General features: G+C 47.0%; 1 protein-coding gene across 7 annotated transcripts in view; it reads left to right on the top strand.

Annotated features, from left to right (window-relative positions):
- LOC139762321 (cell adhesion molecule 2-like) overlaps nt 1-26,211 on the top strand; it is a 553,549-nt gene that overhangs the window by 492,554 nt on the left and 34,784 nt on the right. For 6 of the 7 annotated variants that reach the window (XM_071686965.1, XM_071686962.1, XM_071686964.1 and 3 more), the window contains 3 exons: nt 364-574; nt 9,866-9,946; nt 25,399-25,526. In XM_071686965.1, the coding sequence (XP_071543066.1) occupies nt 364-574; nt 9,866-9,946; nt 25,399-25,526 (420 nt within the window). The remainder of the gene's footprint in view (nt 1-363; nt 575-9,865; nt 9,947-25,398; nt 25,527-26,211) is intronic. The other variant, XM_071686968.1, reaches the window with a different exon arrangement.

The following is a 26,211-nucleotide window of genomic DNA, read 5'->3' as shown; positions in this document are numbered from 1 at the left end:
CTGCCAGAGGGTACTGCAGCTTCTTTTCGGCAGTCGACATACCATAGTCCATCCAGACCATTTTGCCAATGAACTCTGAAGAAAAGTTTGTTTCGCGAGACGTCCTCTCCCTGAAAACTTATCCTCGCTCGCTTAAGTAGTTTTTCCTTCTCATGAAGTCAGCCATGTGTGTTCTGATCATCTGTTGTAAATGTCAGAGACGCGCGCGCGTGTGTGTGAGTGAGTGAGTGAGTGAGTGAGTGAGTGAGTGTGTGTGTGTGTGTGTGTGTGTGTGTGTGTGTGTGTGTGTGTGTGTGTGTGTGTGTGTGTGTGTCACACCCATTGGTCATGAAGCCCCTATACTAACATGTGCGTTCCGGGCAGGTGTCATGGATGCGTCATGAGGACCTGCACATCCTGACGGTGGACAAGTACAAGTACAGCACGGACGGCCGGGTGAGCATCGTGTACAACGAGGCGGAGCAGGAGTGGCTGCTCAAGATCAAGGGCGTGAGGCAGACGGACGCCGGCAGGTATGAGTGCCAGGTCTCCACCAAACCCGTCCTCAGCTTCATCGTCAACCTGGACGTGGTGGGTAAGTGCTCATATCCAACGGCTCCTCCTGATTCTCTCGTTCTTCACTCCTCCTCCTCCTCCTGTCTTCCGTTGACCCTCCTTCTGGCTGACCGAGGGTCAGTGAGGAACATTAGCAGATCCAAGCTTAGGATAAGAAGCAGTGTAATGCTGTGTGTGGGTTCCTTTTATTTCACACAGACACACACACACACACACACACACACACACACACACACACACACACACACACACACGAACACATAGGTGTTCATGTTTATAACACATTTTTGTATAATTTTACTGACAATCGCACCGCTCTTCTGTCCTTCATTACACACAGTTGTTTCAGAGGCGTGTAATCACAGCAGAATTCATGGCGAGCGATACATTATGCACTGCGAATGCTCAGAGTTCTCTCTCTCAGCATCTGACTCGTGTGTTGAGCTGACGTAAGTGAGGGCGCGTCCACAGTGCGCGATGACGCCCTGCACAAGTGCCAGTAGAGGTTTGCTGGTTATGTCAACTGGAAAATGATCGATCGGGCTTCACGTCACCCTCTCAGTACAGTACTGGAGGAGAGTTGGACATTTACAGGGCCACACACTCTCTCTCTCTCTCTCTCTCTCTCTCTCTCTCTCTCTCTCTCTCTCTCTCTCTCTCTCTCTGTATGTGTGTGTGTGTGTGTGTGTGTGTGTGTGTGTGTGTGTAAGTGAATACTACTTGTGTGTTATGTGGAGAGAATATTAGATGTTGTTCCGTCTCTTAACCTTATATATATATATATATATATATATATATATATATATATATATATATATATATATATATATATATATATATATATATATATATCCTGTCTTAACCTATGTACACACACACACACACACACACACACACACACACACACACACACACACACACACACACACACACACACACACACATCGCAACTTACGCCAGCCCGCAAAGGGGGAGGATGAACAGCTAGGTTGGCTGTGAGCCGTTAGCCCGTTCTCGGCCACCCGAACAAGGACCCATTAAATTGGTGGGTGTAGAAACGCTGACCACTGCACTATGGAGGCTCGTGTGTGTGTGTGTGTGCGTGTGCGTGTGTGTGCGCGCGCGCGTCTGTGTGTGTGTGTGGAGGGACGGACAAGGGTAAGGACTTGCCTTTTTGCATCGGGGTCTTGTGTGAGAAGAAGGATTGTTCAAAGGATTCTGATGATGTGAGTCATGCAGTGCATGTTGGCACAGATGGTGGCAGTCATGCACTGCATGTTGGCACTGATGATGGCATTTATGCAGTGCATGTTGGCACAGATGGTGGCAGTCATGCAGCATAGGTTGGCACTGAGGGAACCCACGACCCACCTCTTCCTTCCACCCGGATCTCACGTGCTCAGAGAGCCATCTGGCGGCGTGACAGGCAAGCCTGCTGGCCACCCTTCCACCACCCTCACGTCACACAAAACACGTTTACAAACAGGTAAAAGAAAGATCTTTTATTTTTTTTCCTACCCTCGCCAGGCGTGACGGACGCTGTCACAGAATATCCCGTGGGTGGTAGAGCGCCCTGGGGAAAGACGCCGAGAGTCATCCTGTTAAATAGTGTTTTACGCGCCCATAAAACCCGCCTGCCAAGAGGAGAGCCACGAATGCAGGAAGCTTCGCGTCTCTGGCATGATGTAGACCACAAGCTGACAGTGTCCCGGACAGAGGACACCGAGACAGACTCACTCTGTCAGCTGATAAAGTTGTGCTACAGGTGGGTCGGATGCCAGCCTCAAGGTCGCCCTTACCAAGATCAGAGCGAGGGAGGAGGAAATCCCCGCGCCACCGCTCCTGGTATTCTGAGAATGTCTTCCGTCACAAAACTGCGCCGATGAACTTTTTGAGTTGAGCACCCAGGAAGGAGCTCTGCCTGGCTGGCTGGCTGGCTGGCTGGCTCATGCATATTGCAGTGTTGATGCCCTTTAAAAGGAGGAGAATTAGCGAGCGATTGAAGTGGCGAGGCTCCAGATGCCGCGGAATCTAATGTAGTTTTAAAAGCCCCCCCACCTTGCCCAGGATGAAGTCACGCCAGTTGCGAATTTCACCGCCAGAAGAAGAAGAAGGAGAAGAAGAGAAAGAAGAGCCTAACTTCCCCCCAGCAGCAGTCGTGTTGTGATCACTGCTGGTGGCGTTGGCCCAGATTGAAAACAAGATAATTTCTGAACAGTATGTCCAAGATCTCTCCCCCACCTCCCCTTGCCTGGTGATTCTGTTTCCTGTTGACTCTCTACCTTTTTTTTATGTGTGAGAAGCAGAAAAGTTTCCTAATGAGTATTTGGTCGTCCAAACTGCTACCAGGAAGTTATCTGCGTTCGTTTTACAATCTGCAAGTGTCCAACTCAGGTGTGGCTGATGCATTTCTAAGAAAATGACGTGGTGTGTGTGTGTGTGTGTGTGTGTGTGGGTTCCGAGAGCTAAGATTTGAGTTACAGTGTTCCTTCGGTTATTTCGTCACTCACGTGTACCTAGACACCTGGTGGTTTATATCTGTGAGACGGTCGTCAGGGCCTCGTAGGGTATAGCCGTTTATTGTGTGTGGTTTTGGCGTGAACACAGAGACGACGATGAGAGTTCAGGTGTTCGTCAACGAGGGGTTGTGGAGGGGGGGTGGGTGTGTCAGAGAGGGCTGCCACAGACGGGTTTGCCGCTGTACGAGCGGGTCGCGGAAAGGAACGAGATGGTGGAATTAGGATGTTTGAGAGAGAGAGAGAGAGAGAGAGAGAGAGAGAGAGAGAGAGAGAGAGAGAGAGAGAGAGAGAGAGAGAGTAACTTAACTGGTAATGATAGTAATAGCATACTGGGTATTCGGAAGACCCCAAGACTTGTCAAACTGGTGCCTGGGTTGCAGAACCGAGTTGGTGACAGAGACAGTGAGGAGAGAGCGAGGTGGAGCGGTAGGGAGTTGAGTGGGGTGGGGCAGGGTGTGTGTACAGAAGGTGGGGGGAGGGGAAGAAGTGATGGATCGTGTGCCTGATGACTGGACCTACGGTAGCAGGAGACAGGTCTAGGGTGTTAAGATGTATGGATTACCTTTATTGAGTTTTGTTTGCAGGTGGTTTGTTGATTATATCCATTCCCAGGACCTTATTTATACACCCAAGAGAGGAGGACCAGAGCTGTGGACCACTGAGGACCAGCAAGGAAACGTTTAGTAGGACCAGAGCTGTGGACCATTGTGGACCAGCGAGTATGCATGTAGGAGGACCAGTGCTGTGGACCACTATGGACCAGCAAGTATGCATGTAGGAGGACCAGAGCTGTGGACCACTATGGACCAGCAAGTATGCATGTAGGAGGACCAGAGCTGTGGACCACTATGGACCAGCAAGTATGCATGTAGGAGGACCAGAGTTGTGGACCACTATGGACCAGCAAGTGTGCATGTAAGAGGACCAGAGCTGTGGACCACTATGGACCGACAAGTGTGCATGTAGGAGGACCAGAGCTGTGGACCATTGTGGACCAGCAAGTATGCATGTAGGAGGACCAGAGCTATGGACCCCTGTAGTAGGAGACCTTCACCACAGACGGGACCAACCGAGCAGTCCATGTTTAAGATAACCGCTCAGATCAACACAGCGGCGGCTATGGCCGTGCTGGGCTGGCCGCGGGCTGGCAGGACTCTAAACCAAAGCAGAGCCCATCCCAGGCCTCCCACGATATAGTTTGCCGAGTAAAACATTACAATTATTTGAGGATTATTTAAATGCGCCGGGTTGAAATACAGTCCGGCGGCGCTCTGAATGTGTATAATATAGTATACATGATTTTAGTCTCTTTTTTTTCTTACATGTTGCAAATAACGAGAATGGATGAAGTGTTTCCTCCGTCATGTCATACAATGACCAGAGATGTGGGGTCCCATGGGTGTACAGCACTTCCTGCCCATACTTTGTGAATTGGTGATTGTACACACACACACACACTTCACTATTGTGATTTCTTGCAATATATATATATATATATATATATATAAATTTTGATGTAACAAGATGTGAAAAAATATGAAATAGGTATATTGTTTTAGACTCTCTCGTCTTTTCTTCTCCTGATGAAAGATAGCTTAATTAAAGGATATAGTTTTGAATATATCATGAGAAAGAAGTCAGATTGGCTGGTGAGGGGATAAAGCTGTGAATGTGTTTACTCTGAATAACAGGAATGGTGGTGGGTAGGTTGCCATTAAGAATCAAATTCTGTTATTATTAACAAAGGAAAGTGCTCATTGTATCAGGTGTTTTTGTGCATATCACCTCTGCGTGCACTGAATAGAAAACTCTTTTTTGATGTAATTTTTTGGACAGGCTGAATGATAGTTGTTAGCGTTTTGATGCACAATTAATTGAGAGGTGATTTGGAATGCAAAGATGTTGAGTATAATCGTGTCTTGAAATAATTGAGCATCGGGGATGTTCAGTGCGCTATAAATGTAAGGAAGATGTACATTAGTGTTTGAAAAAGCTGATATTGTTGGAAACATGGTTTTGAAGCGAGATCTTTCATAAGTAACTTTGTATGTAAGTAGGAGAGATGGCCAAAGCGTTATTTGGATACGTGTTATGCAGTGCGTGGCGAAAGAGAGACTGTTGTGTTTTATGTGTGGAGTGAACTGGAGCGGATGTCTCGATCATTATCTTGTGCGGTCTCAAGGAAGATTTTACGGTTTGCCCGAAAGGAGGGTGAATGTCCGGTAAGAAGGTCATGAGAGTAAGCCGACTTGGAATCAGACGTTGGAGTACCGAGATGATTTAAGAATGGAAAAGCGAACCATGGAAGTAAAGTGTGAGGGAGAAGGGATTGTTTAGGATACTCAGATGGATTGGGGCCAACACATTTTTTGAAATGAAGCTTAGTGTTCATGTTGCTCGTTCGCTTGGTAGGTGTGTGTTGGATGAAAAGGAATGGGGGCATTTTGAAAAGATGAGAGAGGTTCATTTGACAACTCGATTGCAGGGCGATAAAATGCAAATTCGAGTGGTAGAGTTTAGAAATGAACAAGGTTTCCCAGGCTCGAAGGCAAGGGTGTAGTCGGGCAGCAAACTGCGGTGTTGGGGTGAATGAGATACACGTACACTTTAAGGTGAGAAAAAAAGATGTTCTGGAAGCACCGCTTATAGTGTTCGTAAGACAAGGTGAAATATGATTTCTCTTGTGAAGGGTTAAATGGGTAGGTGGCGGCAAGTAATGGTAGGTAAAAGGAGAGGGAGTGTGGTATTGAGAGTTAGTATAATGTGCCCGACTGACCAGAGTGGCGCTTATAAGGGCTCTTTCTTAGCGAGATGTGTACATAGTAAGAGTGTGGTCATTGTTCAAACGAAACAGTTGTACCTTTGAAGATTGAAATCCAAGCGGTTTTTTGGATGTTATTTTTTCAAGTTGGTTTTATTTAAGGGTGTGACTGTATGTTGTTTGGTGGGGAATAATGCATTATTCTAATGTAGATGTGTGTTTCTATAGTTAGTGAATTAGGGATTGCCGAAGTGCTTCATTGCCTGTTGTAACGAAATTCACAAAGGTTAGTTAGCATATTCCCAAATTACAATATTAATGTTATTTGATGTAATCTGGAAATTAATAATGGGAGGTGTAATTGAACTTTAAAGGAGAAGGGTCAATCCTTTTACAGAGCATCACAATTGGTAAGAGCTCGTTTAAGAAGTGGCTAGGAGGGTGTGTGTGGTGGTGTTTGCTTTGAAGATTAACTGAGAATTATACTTGAAGCAAACGATGTGTACCGTACTCAATGCTCGGGAGAAAGGAATGAGAAGGTGAACAAGGTGACTCTCTGCGCGGAAGGATATTGAGATTGTGGGTGTGTGAGGGCCAGTGCTGTAACATGACACAGTTCCTTATCGAGATGAAGTTCAGTGTCGCTGATTCAGGGAAAAGAGGAAAGTGATTGGTTCTCAGTGAATGTAGGTTTGCGGCAGGGGTGTGTGATGTCTCCATGGTTGTTTAATTTGTTTATGGATGGGGTTGTTAGGGAGGTAAATGCAAGAGTCCTGGAAAGAGGGGCAAGTATGAAGTCTGTTGGGGATGAGAGAGCTTGGGAAGTGAGTCAGTTGTTGTTCGCTGATGATACAGCGCTGGTGGCTGATTCATGTGAGAAACTGCAGAAGCTGGTGACTGAGTTTGGTAAAGTGTGTGGAAGAAGAAAGTTAAGAGTAAATGTGAATAAGAGCAAGGTTATTAGGTACAGTAGGGTTGAGGGTCAAGTCAATTGGGAGGTGAGTTTGAATGGAGAAAAACTGGAGGAAGTGAAGTGTTTTAGATATCTGGGAGTGGATCTGTCAGCGGATGGAACCATGGAAGCGGAAGTGGATCATAGGGTGGGGGAGGGGGCGAAAATTTTGGGAGCCTTGAAAAATGTGTGGAAGTCGAGAACAGTATCTCGGAAAGCAAAAATGGGTATGTTTGAAGGAATAGTGGTTCCAACAATGTTGTATGGTTGCGAGGCGTGGGCTATGGATAGAGTTGTGCGCAGGAGGATGGATGTGCTGGAAATGAGATGTTTGAGGACAATGTGTGGTGTGAGGTGGTTTGATCGAGTAAGTAACGTAAGGGTAAGAGAGATGTGTGGAAATAAAAAGAGCGTGGTTGAGAGAGCAGAAGAGGGTGTTTTGAAATGGTTTGGTCACATGGAGAGAATGAGTGAGGAAAGATTGACCAAGAGGATATATGTGTCGGAGGTGGAGGGAACGAGGAGAAGAGGGAGACCAAATTGGAGGTGGAAAGATGGAGTGAAAAAGATTTTGTGTGATCGGGGCCTGAACATGCAGGAGGGTGTAAGGAGGGCAAGGAATAGAGTGAATTGGAGCGATGTGGTATACAGGGGTTGACGTGCTGTCAGTGGAGTGAATCAAGGCATGTGAAGCGTCTGGGGTAAACCATGGAAAGCTGTGTAGGTATGTATATTTGCGTGTGTGGACGTGTGTATGTACATGTGTATGGGGGGGGGGGGGTTGGGCCATTTCTTTCGTCTGTTTCCTTGCGCTACCTCGCAAACGCAGGAGACAGCGACAAAGTATAAAAAAAAAAAAAAAAAAAAAAAATATATATATTATATTTTCTCTCTCTCTCTCTCATATATATATATATATATATATATATATATATATATATATATATATATATATATATATATATATATATATATATATATATATATATGAGAAAGAAAGAGTTTCAGATCTGCCGCCCTGGGGAGGGGGATAAAATTCTGTGATATGTGTTTGTCTGAATAACAGGACATTGGTGGCCTCGGGTGTTGCCATAGCCATCCCTTTCCTGCTTTTTATTACCCCAGGTAACAGTGCCCTCCATTTCTATCAGTCTTTTGTTGCAATCACCTCCTGCCAGTGCACTCGAAATTTACGCACAAAACCCTCTCTTTTTTCTGCTATGTATATATCTATATACATGTATAGGCTCTGTATATATGTATATATATATATATAGCACTCAATTTACATATTGAGCCAGACAGTGCATCTTTGGCATGTGAACATCCACGATTTTACTCATACCACTCTCGTCTGAACATACTTGCAAGATTCCTCAGAAATGGTCAATGCCGCAAAATGTTAAGAGAATATACATTACGGTGTATTGAACAACTGGAACATGTTCCGTGCCTTTTGTATGCAGACGAGTCTTTCAAAGAAGACCTTTGTCCTATGGTAATTGTGGTGCAGTGAGAGATGACGACCCAACACCTATATTTTCCGGTACAGTTTTCCCTGCTGTGCTGTGTCCGGGTGTGAAGCCAGCGCGCTGTTGTGTTTCTCTTGGGTGAGAACGGTAGCGTGATTGCCTCGTATGGGATTCTCGTTGCTCCAGCGGTCTCAGAAGTGCCTTTAACCCCAGCTTGCCAGAACCGGCCCAGAGGTAAAACCCCTACAGTATAGTCACTGAGAGATGAACCCCACTGTGGCTTCAGACGTCCCATGAGTGAACCGTGCATGATTTAGAGCTCCTGAAAGCGAACCCATGAAGCCAAAAGCTGTGAGGGAGAAGCTTAGTATTCTTGTATACTCACAGAAGCGATTCCCAGGCGCCACACATTTATGTGAAATGAAGCTTCACGTGCTTCAGTATCGCTTGGACGCGATACTGGTTCGCTTCCGTCGACTCGAAAAGGACATGCGGTGCATTTCTGAAATTGACTCGAGATTCGAGGTTCAGTTTTACAAACTCGATGGCGAGAGGTTCGTGTGATTTAAAAGTTTCCCTAAGTGATCCTCGAGTGCTAGAGTTTTCAGAAATGAACTCCGAAGGCTTTCCGAGTTGCTCGAAGCAAGGGGTCGTGTCGGCCGTGTCGAAACTGGCGGCTGACTTTGCCAGCGACACTCGATCGAACCCGTGCACTTGCACACGGTGAGCACAGAAGAAAGACGGTGTGCCTTCTGACACACCTGCCTCTTTAGGTTTCCCCCCCCATTATGGCCGTGTTTCTTGGAAATATCATTTCCTCTTTTATGGGTTAATGATGGGTCATAGTGGCGGCAGTAATGGAAGGTAAACACGGTGCAGGGAGCTGTGGTAAGAGAGTTAAGTATATTGGCCGGCTGACCCGAGTGGCCGCTTCACTTACAAGGCTCCCTCCCCCCTTACGTTATGCAGATGTCCCGTTACCTTATACAGGTGTGTCCCATTGTCTCAACGAAATACATTGGTACCTTTAAGAAGGTTTATTGTAATTCCATATGCTGTTTTTTCGATGTTATTTTTTTTTCTTTTAAAGTTATTTTCTGGTCGTTTTATTTTCAAGGTGCGACAGTCTGTTGTTTGCAGTGGGGGAGAAATGCAATGCACTTCTTCCTACATGTAGACAACTTGTGTGTTTCTTATTAGTTATGTAATTAGGTAGATTTGTTTACCCTGAAATCTTCATTTGTTTACCTGTTGATTATATCGTGAACATTCACAAAAGATTTAGTCTAGCACATACTTTTCCCCATAATTCATCATAATATTCTCCCATGATTCAATTATCGATAGTAAGTCTTAGGGGAAGTGAGTCCTACAATTTAAGTGTGTCGTCAGACACGTGTAATTATAAGAACACTTTATACATTTTTTGTTTATCATAGACACAGGTAGATCTCCATTCCACCTTCTTGCCACAGAAGCATCCTTTTTACATCTATTTTGCCTTAGACTTGTGTGAAGAGTTGGCCTCAGGTAGTGTGTGTGCGTGTGTGTGTGTGTGTGTGTGTGGCAAGCATTTAACTGACGAATCTGTTTTCTTGTGTTCAAGACGAGCTGCCGCCCACCACCCCGTACCCGAAGCTCCGGGACGAACAGGAACCTGCCGACGCCCCGAGGATCGAACCCCAAGGTGACCACCTCCGTCTCACGCGCGCCGCCTGCAGTGAGAGTTTTGAGAGCTTGCTGGGCCTGCAGTGCCTGCCAGGGGCCTGCAGTGCCTGTAACCTGAGCACAGGACCTTGCTCGGCTTGCAGCTTCCTCACCGCTGTCGCTTGTACTCTTCACATCCATCACTTGCACTAACTCGAACCTCCCGTTGAATGTGTCATGTAATGACGGAACTAACTGGTTTGCAACTGTTCGCTCTGGCCTGGACTAACTGCCTGCCATTTACTAACTGATGGTTATAGTTGGCCGAATGGCTTAAGACTCTGAGCACCCAGGTTACGACCCTTGAGGCAGGACGGTACGAGCCTTGGCCTTACCCTAACCTTAGGTCACTCCAGTCATTCCCAAGGGTCGTATCGTAGTGTTCAAGGCGGGTCATTTGATGGCGCCATTCGCTTTGGGCGAGTGGAATGACTTCATAGTTCCTGGTTGCTGTTTCGCAGTCACTCATTACATTAATCATTGGTGTCAACTCCCTGAGTTGATTGACCAGTGATTCCAATAGGGTTGATTGCCTGCAACGTCCAACTGCTTGGATTGAATGGTTAACAATTCCAATTGCTTTTGACTAACGAGTCCAGTTGCTTGGTTGGATTGGGTTCACACTTTTGATTGCCGACTAACAACTCCTGCTTTTGTAAGACTCATCTACTAATGGTTCTTAGTGCTCGTGGTGAGTAAACTAACATGCAACTGGTTAGCTCCAGTTGCTTGTATTCCATTACTCATTAGTTCCTCCATTTGCATTGAATTATTGACTTTGGGATTTCCTCGGCTTATCCTAATACCCTAGAAGCAATTATCGATTATAGTCGACAGTCAGTTTGGAGTCGAAATAATCCTGATAGAGGAGAGGATAATACAGATTTTAAACAAAGCACCAAACGTATCATCATATGTTTTGTATCATATGTTCAGATGTGATTTGGTTTTCGCTGTCAACAGAATGGCATTTGGCTTCGGATGAAACTGCCTTAAAGGGGATCAGAAGGTGAAATCTAATTATTAGTGTTCGTCAGACAATCATAAGCCAGTTATAATTGATCATTTAGAAGGTGTTGGTTCCCGATTTCTCGCCCGTAATTGATCGTCAATTAAATGCCGAACACTGAATATTTAATTGGTTTTCCAATTGCTTGCATTAGTTAGTTGAATTGCCGTTCCATTTGCCGGTATTCATTTGTCAGGGGGCGCGATTGCTTGGATAAATTAGCAAATGGTTTTCATTGCCTTGTAAAGAATGATTGATCTGTGCTGGTTTAGTTGCTTGATTTGACTAGACATTTTTCCAGTCGCCTGTATTACTCCTCGTCTTCTGGATTGATTAATCACAGGCTCAGTACGGGTCATTTCCCCTTTGGATATATTAGAACTGATTAATCACATTCCAGTTGCCTAGTTTGATCTCTTCATGATCCCACAGGCTCGAATACAGTTCACTGCATGTGGCTAATTGGTATGAATCCTCGTTGATTACATTTATAACCACACACTAACCTCAAGTACAATACTGGTGTATAGTACAACAGAAGGTGGTTTAGGCACCGCTTGGTTGGTGCGCGAAGTGTCAGGGTGTTAACGCCTTTGGTAAGTATTCGTGAAGAGGTTCCAAAAAAGTGTGGCGTAGTTGTCTTGTGGTGGGTGACGAACGTGGCTGGTTCCCCGACTGCCTGGCCGGCCACTTGAGCGCGAAGGGTACGGCCCTTGAGCACCACAGGTGCGACCCTTGAGAGCACGACGGATACAGCCCTTAAACACGAAAAGAGTACGACCTTTGAGCACTAAGGATACGGCCCTTAAGCACGAAGGGTACGGCTTTTGAGCACGACGGATACAGCCCTAAAGCACGACGGGTACGGCCCTAGAGCACGACGAGTACGACCTTCGGGTAAGATAGCCTCTGGGTCTTTCAACCTGGCCTTGAAGGGTCAAGTTGAAGGCCCCAGGCCGTCATACCCAAGGGTCGTACCGCCATGCCCAAGAGTCGTACCTCCGTACTCGTGGGTCGTGCTCAACCCTCTTGCTGTAGGAGGCTTGAAAGAATATATATATATATATATATATATATATATATATATATATATATATATATATATATATATATATATATATATATATATGTATGTATGTATGACAGGGCTGACAGTAAAGTACTTCGTCAAGCAATGGATTTGTTCCCCCCCTCCTTCTCATTTATCTAAATTATTTTGCAGGCAGTAATTCTAAACATGAACTGACTGTCTCTTGTTAGTTCTGAATTACTCCCCCTCGTAATAGATTACCTCATAACATTACTAATCCACCTCCCGCTGGTTGTGTCTGATAACACAGTACATAACAATACTGATACACACTTCCTATTATTTGTATGATGATATATTAGCATACAGCATGGGAGGCATGTTCGCTGGTATTGCAAAACTAAATATGCAAGTGTTTGGTTGTTATTTCTCTATTTATTTAAGGGTGAAGTGCATATATATATATATATATATATATATATATATATATATATATATATATATATATATATATATATATATTTTTTTTTTTTTTTTTTTTTTTTATACTTTGTCGCTGTCTCCCGCGTTTGCGAGGTAGCGCAAGGAAACAGACGAAAGAAATGGCCCAACCCCCCCCCCCCACATACACATGTACATACACACGTCCACACACGCAAATATACATACCTACACAGCTTTCCATGGTTTACCCCAGACGCTTCACATGCCTTGATTCAATCCACTGACAGCACGTCAACCCCTGTATACCACATGACTCCAATTCACTCTATTCCTTGCCCTCCTTTCACCCTCCTGCATGTTCAGGCCCCGATCACACAAAATCTTTTTCACTCCATCTTTCCACCTCCAATTTGGTCTCCCTCTTCTCCTCGTTCCCTCCACCTCCGACACATATATCCTCTTGGTCAATCTCTCCTCACTCATTCTCTCCATGTGCCCAAACCATTTCAAAACACCCTCTTCTGCTCTCTCAACCACGCTCTTTTTATTTCCACACATCTCTCTTACCCTTACGTTACTTACTCGATCAAACCACCTCACACCACACATTGTCCTCAAACATCTCATTTCCAGCACATCCATCCTCCTGCGCACATCTCTATCCATAGCCCACGCCTCGCAACCATACAACATTGTTGGAACCACTATTCCCTCAAACATACCCATTTTCGCTTTCCGAGATAATGTTCTCGACTTCCACACATTTTTCAAGGCTCCCAAAATTTTCGCCCCCTCCCCCACCCTATGATCCACTTCCGCTTCCATGGTTCCATCCGCTGACAGATCCACTCCCAGATATCTAAAACACTTCACTTCCTCCAGTTTTTCTCCATTCAAACTCACCTCCCAATTGACTTGACCCTCACCCCTACTGTACCTAATAACCTTGCTCTTATTCACATTTACTCTCAACTTTCTTCTTCCACACACTTTACCAAACTCAGTCACCAGCTTCTGCAGTTTCTCACATGAATCAGCCACCAGCGCTGTATCATCAGCGAACAACAATTGACTCACTTCCCAAGCTCTCTCATCCCCAACAGACTTCATACTTGCCCCTCTTTCCAGGACTCTTGCATTTACCTCCTTTACAACCCCATCCATAAACAAATTAAACAACCATGGAGACATCACACACCCCTGCCGCAAACCTACATTCACTGAGAACCAATCACTTTCCTCTCTTCCTACACGTACACATGCCTTACATCCTCGATAAAAACTTTTCACTGCTTCTAACAACTTGCCTCCCACACCATATATTCTTAATACCTTCCACAGAGCATCTCTATCAACTCTATCATATGCCTTCTCCAGATCCATAAATGCTACATACAAATCCATTTGCTTTTCTAAGTATTTCTCACATACATTCTTCAAAGCAAACACCTGATCCACACATCCTCTACCACTTCTGAAACCGCACTGCTCTTCCCCAATCTGATGCTCTGTACATGCCTTCACCCTCTCGATCAATACCCTCCCATATAATTTACCAGGAATACTCAACAAACTTATACCTCTGTAATTTGAGCACTCACTCTTATCCCCTTTGCCTTTGTACAATGGCACTATGCACGCATTCCGCCAATCCTCAGGCACCTCACCATGAGTCATACATACATTAAATAACCTTACCAACCAGTCAACAATACAGTCACCCCCTTTTTTAATAAATTCCACTGCAATACCATCCAAACCTGCTGCCTTGCCGGCTTTCATCTTCCGCAAAGCTTTTACTACCTCTTCTCTGTTTACCAAATCATTTTCCCTAACCCTCTCACTTTGCACACCACCTCGACCAAAACACCCTATATCTGCCACTCTGTCATCAGACACATTCAACAAACCTTCAAAATACTCATTCCATCTCCTTCTCACATCACCGCTACTTGTTATCACCTCCCCATTTGCGCCCTTCACTGAAGTTCCCATTTGCTCCCTTGTCTTACGCACCCTATTTACCTCCTTCCAGAACATCTTTTTATTCTCCCTAAAATTTACTGATAGTCTCTCACCCCAACTCTCATTTGCCCTTTTTTTCACCTCTTGCACCTTTCTCTTGACCTCCTGTCTCTTTCTTTTATACTTCTCCCACTCAATTGCATTTTTTCCCTGCAAAAATCGTCCAAATGCCTCTCTCTTCTCTTTCACTAATACTCTTACTTCTTCATCCCACCACTCACTACCCTTTCTAAACAGCCCACCTCCCACTCTTCTCATGCCACAAGCATCTTTTGCGCAATCCATCACTGATTCCCTAAATACATCCCATTCCTCCCCCACTCCCCTTACTTCCATTGTTCTCACCTTTTTCCATTCTGTACACAGTCTCTCCTGGTACTTCCCCACACAGGTCTCCTTCCCAAGCTCACTTACTCTCACCACCTTCTTCACCCCAACATTCACTCCTCTTTTCTGAAAACCCATACTAATCTTCACCTTAGCCTCCACAAGATAATGATCAGACTTCCCTCCAGTTGCACCTCTCAGCACATTAACATCCAAAAGTCTCTCTTTCGCGCGCCTGTCAATTAACACGTAATCCAATAACGCTCTCTGGCCATCTCTCCTACTTACATAAGTATACTTATGTATATCTCGCTTTTTAAACCAGGTATTCCCAATCATCAGTCCTTTTTCAGCACATAAATCTACAAGCTCTTCACCATTTCCATTTACAACACTGAACACCCCATGCATACCAATTATTCCCTCAACTGCCACATTACTCACCTTTGCATTCAAATCACCCATCACTATAACCCGGTCTCGTGCATCAAAACCGCTAACACACTCATTTAGCTGCTCCCAAAACACTTGCCTCTCATGATCTTTCTTCTCATGCCCAGGTGCATATGCACCAATAATCACCCACCTCTCTCCATCAACTTTCAGTTTTACCCATATTAATCGAGAATTTACTTTCTTGCATTCTATCACATACTCCCACAACTCCTGTTTCAGGAGTATTGCTACTCCTTCCCTTGCTCTTGTCCTCTCACTAACCCCTGACTTCACTCCCCAGACATATATATATATATATATATATATATATATATATATATATATATATATATATATATATATATATATATATATATATACAAAGCTGTACGCTTTGTATGTGTTTCACATTGTGTGCATACGTTCATTTAATTGTTATAGTCTTGTTGATTTTGTGAGTTGTTTACATACATTTGATTACTTATTCATCGATGGATATTGCAGAACTGATCATAACACTGGAAATTACTTTTAGGGTAGGTTGCTCCCTGGAAATGCACGGAGCACTGAGCTGGAAAATGTGAGTGGGTGAGGTGAGGAAGGGCTGAACTGGAACATGGAACCCGGACGACGAGGCCTAAAAAAAGAGATGGGGAAAGAAATATGTTGGGGGCTAAGATGAGAGGGAAAGAAGATGTGAAAGGGACTGATCTGGAAAATATGTATATATACTAGGGGTTGAGGTGAGACGTGTGTTAGACATGGGAAATGTGTGAAGAAGGGTCGAGATGGGTTGAGGGGGTCAGAATGATGTATGATATATGTTAGGGCGATCCAACTAGAAAATACTACCCTGGAACTGGAAAATACCGCAAGGGTCGACTGCTAATGTACATGGCAGAAGGTGAAGTCAAGAATGTATGTGTATACGAGAGTTGATGTAGAAAATACCTGTGTGTAATGTATGGTTGAGGTCTGGGCTCCATCTTAGAAATGCCATCGTGGTGTTGATCTCGGTGTGTAGGGATGGGTCCAGGATCGAGTGGGAGGAGAATGTTGCAGGAATATGTGTTGGCATGTGTGACAGAAGGTGTGCTCGTGTAGAGGGCTGTGCTTTCATCCTTGTTGAAAGTGGGAGGTTGCGGTGAGGAAGTTCTTAACTCTTTGGGCGCGGCGTGGTCATAGTTTTCTGTAACTTGCCTGACATACCTGTAACCTGGACGTATTGTGGCAGGTTACAATATCTCAATACCTGGTGCGGTGTCCATGTTCTCCATACCGGTATTTCCCGGGTGTAAACTGGTCATCATCTTTACTACTGCTGGTGCCAGGGGTTTCAGCATCTCTCCTGAGGCTTGGTCCACACTGTCTGCTGTGGTGTGGACCGTGGTTCTAATTAGGTCCACACTGTCTGCTGTGGTGAGGACCGTGGTTCTAGTTTGGTCCACACTGTCTGCTGTGGTGTGGACCGTGGTTCTAGTTTTGTCCACACTGTCTGCTGTGGTGAAGACCGTGGTTCTAGTTAAGTCCACACTGTCTGCTGTGGTGAAGACCGTGGTTCTAGTTAGGGCCACACTGTCTGCTGTGGTGAGGACCGTGGTTCTAATTAGGCCACACTGTCTGCTGTGGTGAGGACCGTGGTTCTAATTAGGCCACACTGTCTGCTGTGGTGAGGACCGTGGTTCTAGTTTCGTCCACACTGTCTGCTGTAGTGAGGGCCGTGGTTCTAATTAGGCCACACTGTCTGCTGTGGTGTGGACCGTGGTTCTAGTTAAGTCCACACTGTCTGCTGTGGTGAGGACCGTGGTTCTAGTTAAGTCCACACTGTCTACTGTGAAGACCGTGGTTCTAGTTAGGGCCACACTGTCTGCTGTGGTGAGGACCGTGGTTCTAATTAGGCCACACTGTCTGCTGTGGTGAGGACCGTGGTTCTAGTTTCGTCCACACTGTCTGCTGTGGTGAGGGCCGTGGTTCTAATTAGGCCACACTGTCTGCTGTGGTGTGGACCGTGGTTCTAGTTAAGTCCACACTGTCTGCTGTGGTGAGGACCGTGGTTCTAGTTAGGTCCACACTGTCTGCTGTGGTGAGGACCGTGGTTCTAGTTAGGGCCACACTATCTGCTGTGGTGTGAATTGTGGCTCTAGTTAGGGCCAAACTGTCTGCTGTGGTGTGGACCGTGGCTCTAGTCAGGTCCACACTGTCTGCTGTGGTGAGGACCGTGGTTCTAGTTAGGGCCACACTATCTGCTGTGGTGAGGACTGTGGTTCTAGTTAGGTCCACACTGTCTGCTGTGGTGAGGACCGTGGTTCTAGTTAGGGCCACACTATCTGCTGTGGTGTGAATTGTGGCTCTAGTTAGGGCCAAAATGTCTGCTGTGGTGTGAACCGTGGCTCTAGTCAGGTCCACACTGTCTGCTGTGGTGAGGACCGTGGCTCTAGTCAGGTCCACACTGTCTGCTGTGGTGAGGACCGTGGCTCTAGTTAGGGCCACACTGTCTGCTGTGGTGTGAATTGTGGTTCTAGTTAGGGCCACACTGTCTGCTATGGTGTGAATTGTGGTTCTAGTTAGGGCCACACTGTCTGCTGTGGTGAGGACCGTGGTTCTAGTTAGGTCCACACTGTCTGCTGTGGTGAGGACCGTGGCTCTAGTTTGGTCCACACTGTCTGCTGTGGTGTGGACCGTGGCTCTAGTTAGGTCCACACTGTCTGCTGTGGTGAAGACCGTGGCTCTAGTTAGGTCCACACTGTTTGCTGTGGTGAAGACCGTGGCTCTAGTTAGGTCCACACTGTCTGCTGTGGTGAAGACCGTGGTTCTAGTTAGGGCCACACTGTCTGCTGTGGTGAGGACCGTGGCTCTAGTTAGGTCCACACTGTCTGCTGTGGTGTGGACCGTGGCTCTAGTTACGTCCACACTGTCTGCTGTGAATCGTGGCCCTAGTTAGGCCCACACTGTCTACGGTGATGTTTGGACTCTGGCTCTAGTTAGACCAAGTGTGGTGGCAGTAAGCAGTCTGGATTACCACTGTCGTCAACATGGGTTCACGACGCCAGGGCCTGACATGTGAGGACGACGGGAGAAACCATCATTAAAGGCGTCATCATGTAGGGAGTGGACAGTGGAGGACGTTGTTGATGTTCACTGTGTGATCAGCTCGTGGTAAGAAGTGCTGAGGTTACTTGGGACCATTTACCTTTTTCCCCTCTCTCACCCACAGCTTGGGTGTATCAGGCCAGGGAATTACCATACGCGTGACGGGAGCGTGGGGGCGGCGTGGCGGCCCGTACCCGGGTGAGTGACAGCAGTTGGTGCGCGTCAAGTGCCGCCCGAGAGAACGTCCGACGCGCCGTCGTCAGTCTTTTGTTCCAGTGCGCGCGGGAAAAAGTCCTGGGCGGAGTGATATTGTAATTTCAGCGCGTGTTGCTGCTCTTAATGAGAGAGAATTTTAATTTTTTCTTGGAGGCCTTAGGAAGAAATTGTAAGGCGTCCTAACTACGTCTCTCCGTTGTATATCAACTGACTGTTTTATTTCTATCTTGTATCTCCCCTGGTGATGTGATTATTACACGAAAGTGCACTTGGGAACTTACCGTGTTGCATTTTCTCCGTGGACTCATAGTAATATATATATATATATATATATATATATATATATATATATATATATATATATATATATATATATATATATATATATATATATGTTTGTCATCCTCGTTCGCCATCCCCGCCTTTGCACACTTGCTGTAACTTGCCGCCTGTACCTGTAACCCGGACTCTTCCAGGCAGTTACAGTATTAACGCAGCCGCTGGTCGAATGGGTCTACCTGGGGCACGACGCCTCGCCCGCTGGACACAGGTAGTTCCCCATCTGGCAGTATAACGAGTTGGGAAGGAAAAAAGAAAAAACTTACGTGACGGAATTTGGCTCAAGATGGGCTGGCTATTGACCGCCACTCGCTCGATGCCCCTCCGTCCAGCTCGCCCTTGCCTCAATACAAGCAAGTTTTTAAATTGTTATGGCCGACGAGATTTTCCTAAGTCTTTGTATTTTAGAGTCTGATATATGGATAGAATATATGGCCTAGATGCTACAGGGTACGGTTGCCAAATCTTTCAGGTACACAGATGATATAGGGTGATATCCCGTGATGCAGCGGTTAGCGCTACGGGCCGCCCAGGGTCGAGCGTACAGGTTCGGATCCTGGTTGCGGCAGTTGGTCCACAGTCAACCCAGCTGTTCATCCACCCCTAAGGGTTGGTCGATGAAATGGGTACCCGGCTGAGGCTAGGATATATATATATATATATATATATATATATATATATATATATATATATATATATATATAGTAATAAATCTTGGTAGTAGATGGTAGTGGGGTGTTCGTGTGGGTAGACTCGGCTTCGGTCAAGTGTTGTGTGGTGAGTCAGGCGCTGCGGGAGTAGGGGGTCAAATTGATAACACTTCTTAGTGTCCCACCCTCCTCCTCCTCCTTCTCTCTCTCTCTCTCTCTCTCTCTCTCTCTCTCTCTCTCTCTCTCTCTCTCTCTCTCTCTCTCTCTCTCTCTCTCTCTCTCTACCGACTGCTAGAGTGTCCACGCCCACGCCCACCGAGCGCCAGGACAGAAAGCGCCACACATCCGTGTTGTGGCGTTGCCACTGAGGCAGCATCAGCGGGTTGCCTCTCTTGATGTGGCACGACGCTTGGGCGTGAGGCCCTGGCCTCCCTGACCTGACCCCCTGGATTCTTAGGTCAAGCGGAAGACATATTGTAATTGGGAGGAAGAAGGGATAGTGTTATAAGGAGGGGAAGATCTTGGTAGCGTAATGGGAAGAGGGAAGGGTTAGTGTTATTGGAAAGGGATAGAAGAATTGTAATGGAGAAAGGGAACAATTATTGTTATAGGAAGGGGGAAGGGGAAATGTAATGGTGAGAGGGACGAGTTATTATTATAAAGAGGGTAAATATGATCTGTAATAGGGAGACGGAAGGGTAGATGTTGTAGGAGACCGGAAGAGGTACTGTAATGGGGAGAGGGACGAGTCATTGTTATAGGACGGGGGGGAAGAGGAAGAGGAACTGTAATGGGGAAAGGGGAGAGTTATTGTTATAGGAGGGAGGAAGAGGAACTGTAATGGGGAGAGGGAAGAGTTATTATTTTAGAAAAGGGGGGAGAGGTCCTGGAATGGGTCGGGGAAGAGCTATTGTAATGGGGACGTAGATGAGGAAGTGTTAATGTAATTAGGTGGAAGAGGAAATATGGTGTTGGGGTGAGAATTTATTACGGTATGGAAGGTAAGAGTTTGTTAGTGAGAGGGCAAGGGAGAAGATAGTGTTGGTGAGAGGACAAGGGAGAAGGCAGTGGTAGTGAGAGGGCAAGGGAGGTGATAGTGTAGAGGGTGTGGTATTACGAGTTATTGGTAGGGTAGGGAGAACGTGGGCAAGAGGAGGAAAATATGGTGATTGGGAGGGGTAGAGATGTTGTAGGAGGGAAGGCACAAGATTGATTGGGAGGGGTAGAGATGTTGTAGGAGGGAAGGCACAAGATACTGTACTGGAAAGGGATGGTGTGGAGAGGGAAGGAAGATGATGATATGTAGCACTGGAGGCTGCACATTTCCTCCCGGACGCCTAACTTACGTGGCGCCCACTATAACATCTGAATGCACACGGTACAGCCTCATGAAGGCATAACACTCCGACATGCCCGGTTGAATTATACCTCACGCCTGCTATATTGTGTATAACTCCGGGATGACAATGGTTATGTTCGTAGCCGTGATTTGTGTGCCGGAGATACTGCATCACGGTCTTGAGATGAACACGGCGTTAATGTTCAGCACAGATCTGCTGGCCTCCCGCTGCCGGCAGGATGAACCCGCTGCCGGCAAGGCGGTGGCCAGCCCTCCTAGTTCATCATACGTAATGGCCGCTGTATTCACCTACTAAATAATCCGGGAGGAACATTTCGCAGTCCCGCTCCTTGCAGCCTTTGTGCGCTAATACCAACATAGTGGCCGCCATGGCTGTTAAACAAATGAAAGTGTAATGTGCGAGAGTCGACGGTGGTCGGGTACTGGGTGATCGGGTTCTCCAGAGGGTCTTTCTTCTTGCAGGGGACTCGCTGCCAGTCCCCAGGGTTCTCTGCTTTAGTGCCGACCTCTTGTGTTCGTCTGTACGACGCGTGAGCATGCTAGCAAGGGTCGCATCGTTGTACTTAAGCGGGTTATGAAAGCGGTTATGTTTCTTCGTTTACTCGTTCCATTTGCCAGGCAGGTTGTAAACGTAGGGCAGGCGACTTTGAAAGGTCGTCGGGGTCTGAAAAAAGGGGGACATCCCACAGTGGCATTTCAGATGGTTTCATTAATTACGTCGTGTTGATGTGATGGTGTGCGTACGTTCGTACGTATCTCAGTCCCACAAGTAAGTCTTTGACTACAGTCGAGAAAACACATTTTCATTGTACATAGAATTTTGTAATTGTCATTACACTGGTCCCGTGCAGCACCATCCTCATGTCTCTATCATTAACATTTCTGTGCTTCATCAGCGTAGGAACCCCGACATTGCCCGAGCATCGTAAAGAAGCCACAGCGAAAGAGCACAGAAAACGGTCGTAAAACAGGACAATCCATTCTCTATGTTTACAATAAAGAATATATGTCGGACCCAATTGTGAAAAGCTCCTTTGAAGGCGAACCATTACTGAGGTGGAAGGAGGCCTGGTTACTGTACCTACCAGGGGATGTGGCGTGAGGTAGTGGTGTGGGCCGCATGTGGGCTTTGGTGCCGCGTGTCTAAGTTAACCCAGGTGTAAGCTTGGCGTATGGAGAGGTCATGTCACTGACAGCCCCTCCTCTAGGATTATAGGTCGTATGATTTACCTTTAGTGTGCCATTGATGGCACAGGTTGTGTGTGCTGTCGTCGGGGACAATGCCTTAAGGACGATTCGGTAGATGTATGGCGGACGCTTTCGAATATTCGTACCGTTGGCGGGCTGCCTCCTCCCTCGGTCCGCCAACCAACGGTTAAGTTCATCGCTGTTGCCATAAGGTGTTTAGCTTCAGTACTGTGTGTAGCCTACGATCTGCTAGTGATGTTCAGGTTGTTCGCATATTTAACGTCTATATATATAATGTCTCATTTCGCTTCTCAGTTGCCTTCATGTTCTGTTAGCATTACTGAATTATCGATCGGCCTCATTTTACTAGTGGCAAGACTTTGCGGAGGAGCTGCCTGCAGTCGCGGCGGGAGGCCTCGTCACCTCTCGTCTCTTCAGGAGTGTTGCGGAGGTGTCCCAGTCCACCCCGTGTTGGGCATTCACGCTCTCCTGTTGGGAGCACGTCAGTCTCACCGACACCTCCAGTTGTAACGTAACGGCACTCCGTCAGTCACACTGCACCGCACGCGTCACGCATCACAACCTGACAAGGATGAACGATTCACCTTCGTAATGATCCATGGGTAGGAGGCCGCCTGCAGCCTGCCCACGGCCCACTGATGGTGCCAGTGACCGGAGCCTCGCCCTGGCCTGGCCTGGATGGGCTGTGGGTAAATAAGCCTCACATTTTGCCTGTAAATATCACAGATTCATTCGCCCGTGTGGTCGTGGCCAGCACCCGCACCCTCGACGTACTGCCCCGTTTGTTTGGCCAGCACATTCTGCCCTTTGATTCCCGTGAGGTGTGGCGACGGCGGCCGCCAATAGAAGCGCCGGGTTTTATTTTTGCTTTTATGCTGGACTCTCGTCCCTCACAGTCACCCTCCCGTCCTCTCCCCTCCCTCCCTCCACCACCCCCAATACCCTCCCGTCTCTTTCTCCCAACAGACGGCTCCGTCTTGCAGCCGCCCGCACTATCTTCATCTCCCACCCACCTGTTCCATCTACATGACACTTCTTCCTTCCTTCCTTCCTCCCCTACATACTCCCTGTACGTCACCTGTCCCCTTCCTCTTCCACGTGTTCCATTCCCTCTCCTGTATTACTCTCGCCTTCTTTCCCTCCCGCCTCTCACTCCCTTACTCTCCTTCCCACCTCTCACAACCTGTCCCCTCCCGCCTTGCTCTACTTCTCCGCTCCCCCCACCACCACCCCCTCCTCTCACTATCCCTTCCCTTCCTCCCAGTCTTTCGTTAACCCTTCCGCCTCATGCACCCGTCCCTTCCTCTTGCCTCTCACTACCTCTTCCGTCCTACTTTTGTACCCATCTCCTCACGGCTCCCACTACTCCTACCCTCTCCTCCTGCCTCTCACTATCTCCAACCTCCCCCCCCCCCTCCTGTCGCTGCTGCTTCCCCTCCCTCCTCTCCCTGCACCAGCTCGCGACACGTCCATCACTCTTACTCTGTCGTGGATCCCACGACCGTCTCTTGTACTCCCTTGTCTGGCTCCTCACGTCCCTTCCTCTGTCACCTTCTGTCCTGGTCCTCACGTCCCTCCTTCAGTCACCCTTCTGTCCTCGTATTCATCACCCTTCACTTGCAATTCTTGTCTTCCTCTCCACAACCATCTCGGCTTCCTTCATTACTCTTCATTCATCACAACCCACGGTTGTTATGTTACGCATTCATCACAACCCACAGTTGTTATGTTACACCGACCACCGTGTCCGTTGGACTGGCCTTTGTATAGACATATTTTTGCTGTTCTTTACGTAACGTTAAATTTATCGTACGTTCGTTACGTAACTGTTAAAAGCACTCGTGGCCCATCTCCCTGTTTGGCGTAGCGGCTGGTGTCCTGTCGCACGTCGATCTGTGTTCGTGTGTTGGTTCCCGGCTGATCTGAGAAGAGAATTGTGTTCTTTTCTTTTACGTTTTGTTGTTTATCGCATTTGTGTGTAATAAACGTGGGATATACTGTTTTAAGTTTGTGTACTATAGCAGGTGCATTGTGCTCCAGTGTGTGTGTGTGTGTGTGTGTGTGTATGTGTGTGTGCTGGGGGGGAAATGGGTTTGGCGCTGTCTGACCTGGACAAGTCGCACTCCAGGTCACACTCACCAGGACCCATACTGTTCCTAACCTGTGGTAATGTACCTAACACCAGGCACGGACCCTGACACAAGGCACGGACCCTGACACATGGCACGGACCCTCACACAAGGCACGGACCCTGGTATTTAGTAATCACCATTAAAATAATTGTTTTTTGGCCACCTGGCTATTAATAGTGATGACAAATTGGTTTTCCTGTTTTGTTATTGCATACCATCTGGTTATTGCTGACGCCACACGAAAATTTCCCACGCTCCACACAAATTTCCCATACCCTACACATATTTCCCACGCTTTACACATATTTCCCACGCCCCGCACATATTTCCCATCACCCCCACACAGATTTACGACGCCGCCATAATGCTGTTCGCACGTCTCTGTCTTATTTCCCACGACGGCCTCATTATTCTCACGCTCCAGTTTCCTGACCCATATACCCTCCTATTCCCCCCTTCCCTTAGAAGCCTCAAAGATATTTCCCACGCCTCAGGCATATTTCCCACGCCTCAAACACATTTCCCACGCCTCAAACATATTACCCCCAAGCCACAAACATATTTTTCTCTCCTCATATTTCCAGTGCCTCAAGACATGTTTCCCCCCTTGTTATACAGAAATTTCTATACGTCCCCTCCTCCTCCTCTTCCTTTATATTTCTCACTATGCCCTCACTATTTCCCAGGCCACATTGATCATTTCTCCCACCTTTAATATTTCCCAGGTCTCTCGTATATATCAACCGTGACTTTCTCACGGCTTGAATTGTTCTCCTCATCTGCCCTACGCCTCCTCCCAGTTGCTCTCGATGGCTCCAGACTCCCTCCACCCACCTCACAAGCTATACTCGTCATTTGCCACACCTCCTTCACATCTCTCACGCCCCCACCACCCCTGTACACCTCCCACAGCCACTGTCTCGTTTCACACGCTTCTTCTCCCAGGGCTTCCTTATCGTTAGTTATGTATCTCTTCGTTATAATCCCCGCCTTCCTTGCTCTCATGACGATTTCCTGCGCCTCCTGTGCACTGATTCACGCGCCATCATGTTCGTCACACATGCTTTGACCCATGCGTCAACCTCGCCCTCTGCTCCTTCGGGTCACACTTCTCCCACGTCTCCCAGGATCTGACCACCACCCCTTCTCCCCTCTTATCCCCACAGTTCCAAGCGCCACGATCCTGAACGGGCCGGAGATACACGTTCACCGAGGCTCCCTCATTAACCTCACCTGCATCGTTGACCACACCACCGAACGGCCCCTCTACATCGTCTGGTACCACTACAACAAGGTAATGATCCCCTGCTTCATGTAGTACCACTACAGTAGTAGTGTAGATTACCATTACAGTTGGCTTCATGTTGTACCACTACAGAAGTGTTGATTAACGTTACAGTTTCTGGTATTACTGCCACAAGGTAATGTTTCTTCTCATGGTGTTCGGCCACTTCAGTACATTTCAAAACGCCTCTGTATTGTATGGGACCACTACAGTAAGAGGAGGCCTTTCTACATGAACTGGTACCACCACATCAGGGTAAGCTTGCTTGTATGCCTCCTCACAACACTGTGGTCCGTCTGGCACCACTGCAACGAAGACGAGGACTTCTTGTTACCAGTGGGATGACACGAGTCTCGTATAGTCATAACGCAGTGGAGATACGGTCTGAAGTGAGGATGGCTTCCAGAGATGCGGTCTCAGGGAGCAAGGTAGGTCCTCCCCCTACAGGAACTACTGAAGCAAGATAAGCCTCACCCACTATTACACAGGTAAGTCAGAATCTTCCGTAGTCTAAGGCTACACAGGAGTGGTACTCTGCAGCATCACAGTTTTAGCATACGCCCCTGTTATAATGAGACCAGTGTAGGAAGGTTAGATTTCCATCTCTTTATCATCCATCACTACAGATGGCTATGTGTGTGTGTGTGTGTGTGTGTGTGTGTGTGTGTGTGTGTGTGTATTTGGACGGAAAGGA

Source organism: Panulirus ornatus, chromosome 43 (assembly GCF_036320965.1).
Source record: "Panulirus ornatus isolate Po-2019 chromosome 43, ASM3632096v1, whole genome shotgun sequence".
Lineage (NCBI taxonomy): Eukaryota > Metazoa > Arthropoda > Malacostraca > Decapoda > Palinuridae > Panulirus > Panulirus ornatus.
The sequence above is the reverse complement of the archived record's forward strand: the minus strand, read 5'-3'. Positions and strand labels throughout refer to the sequence as shown.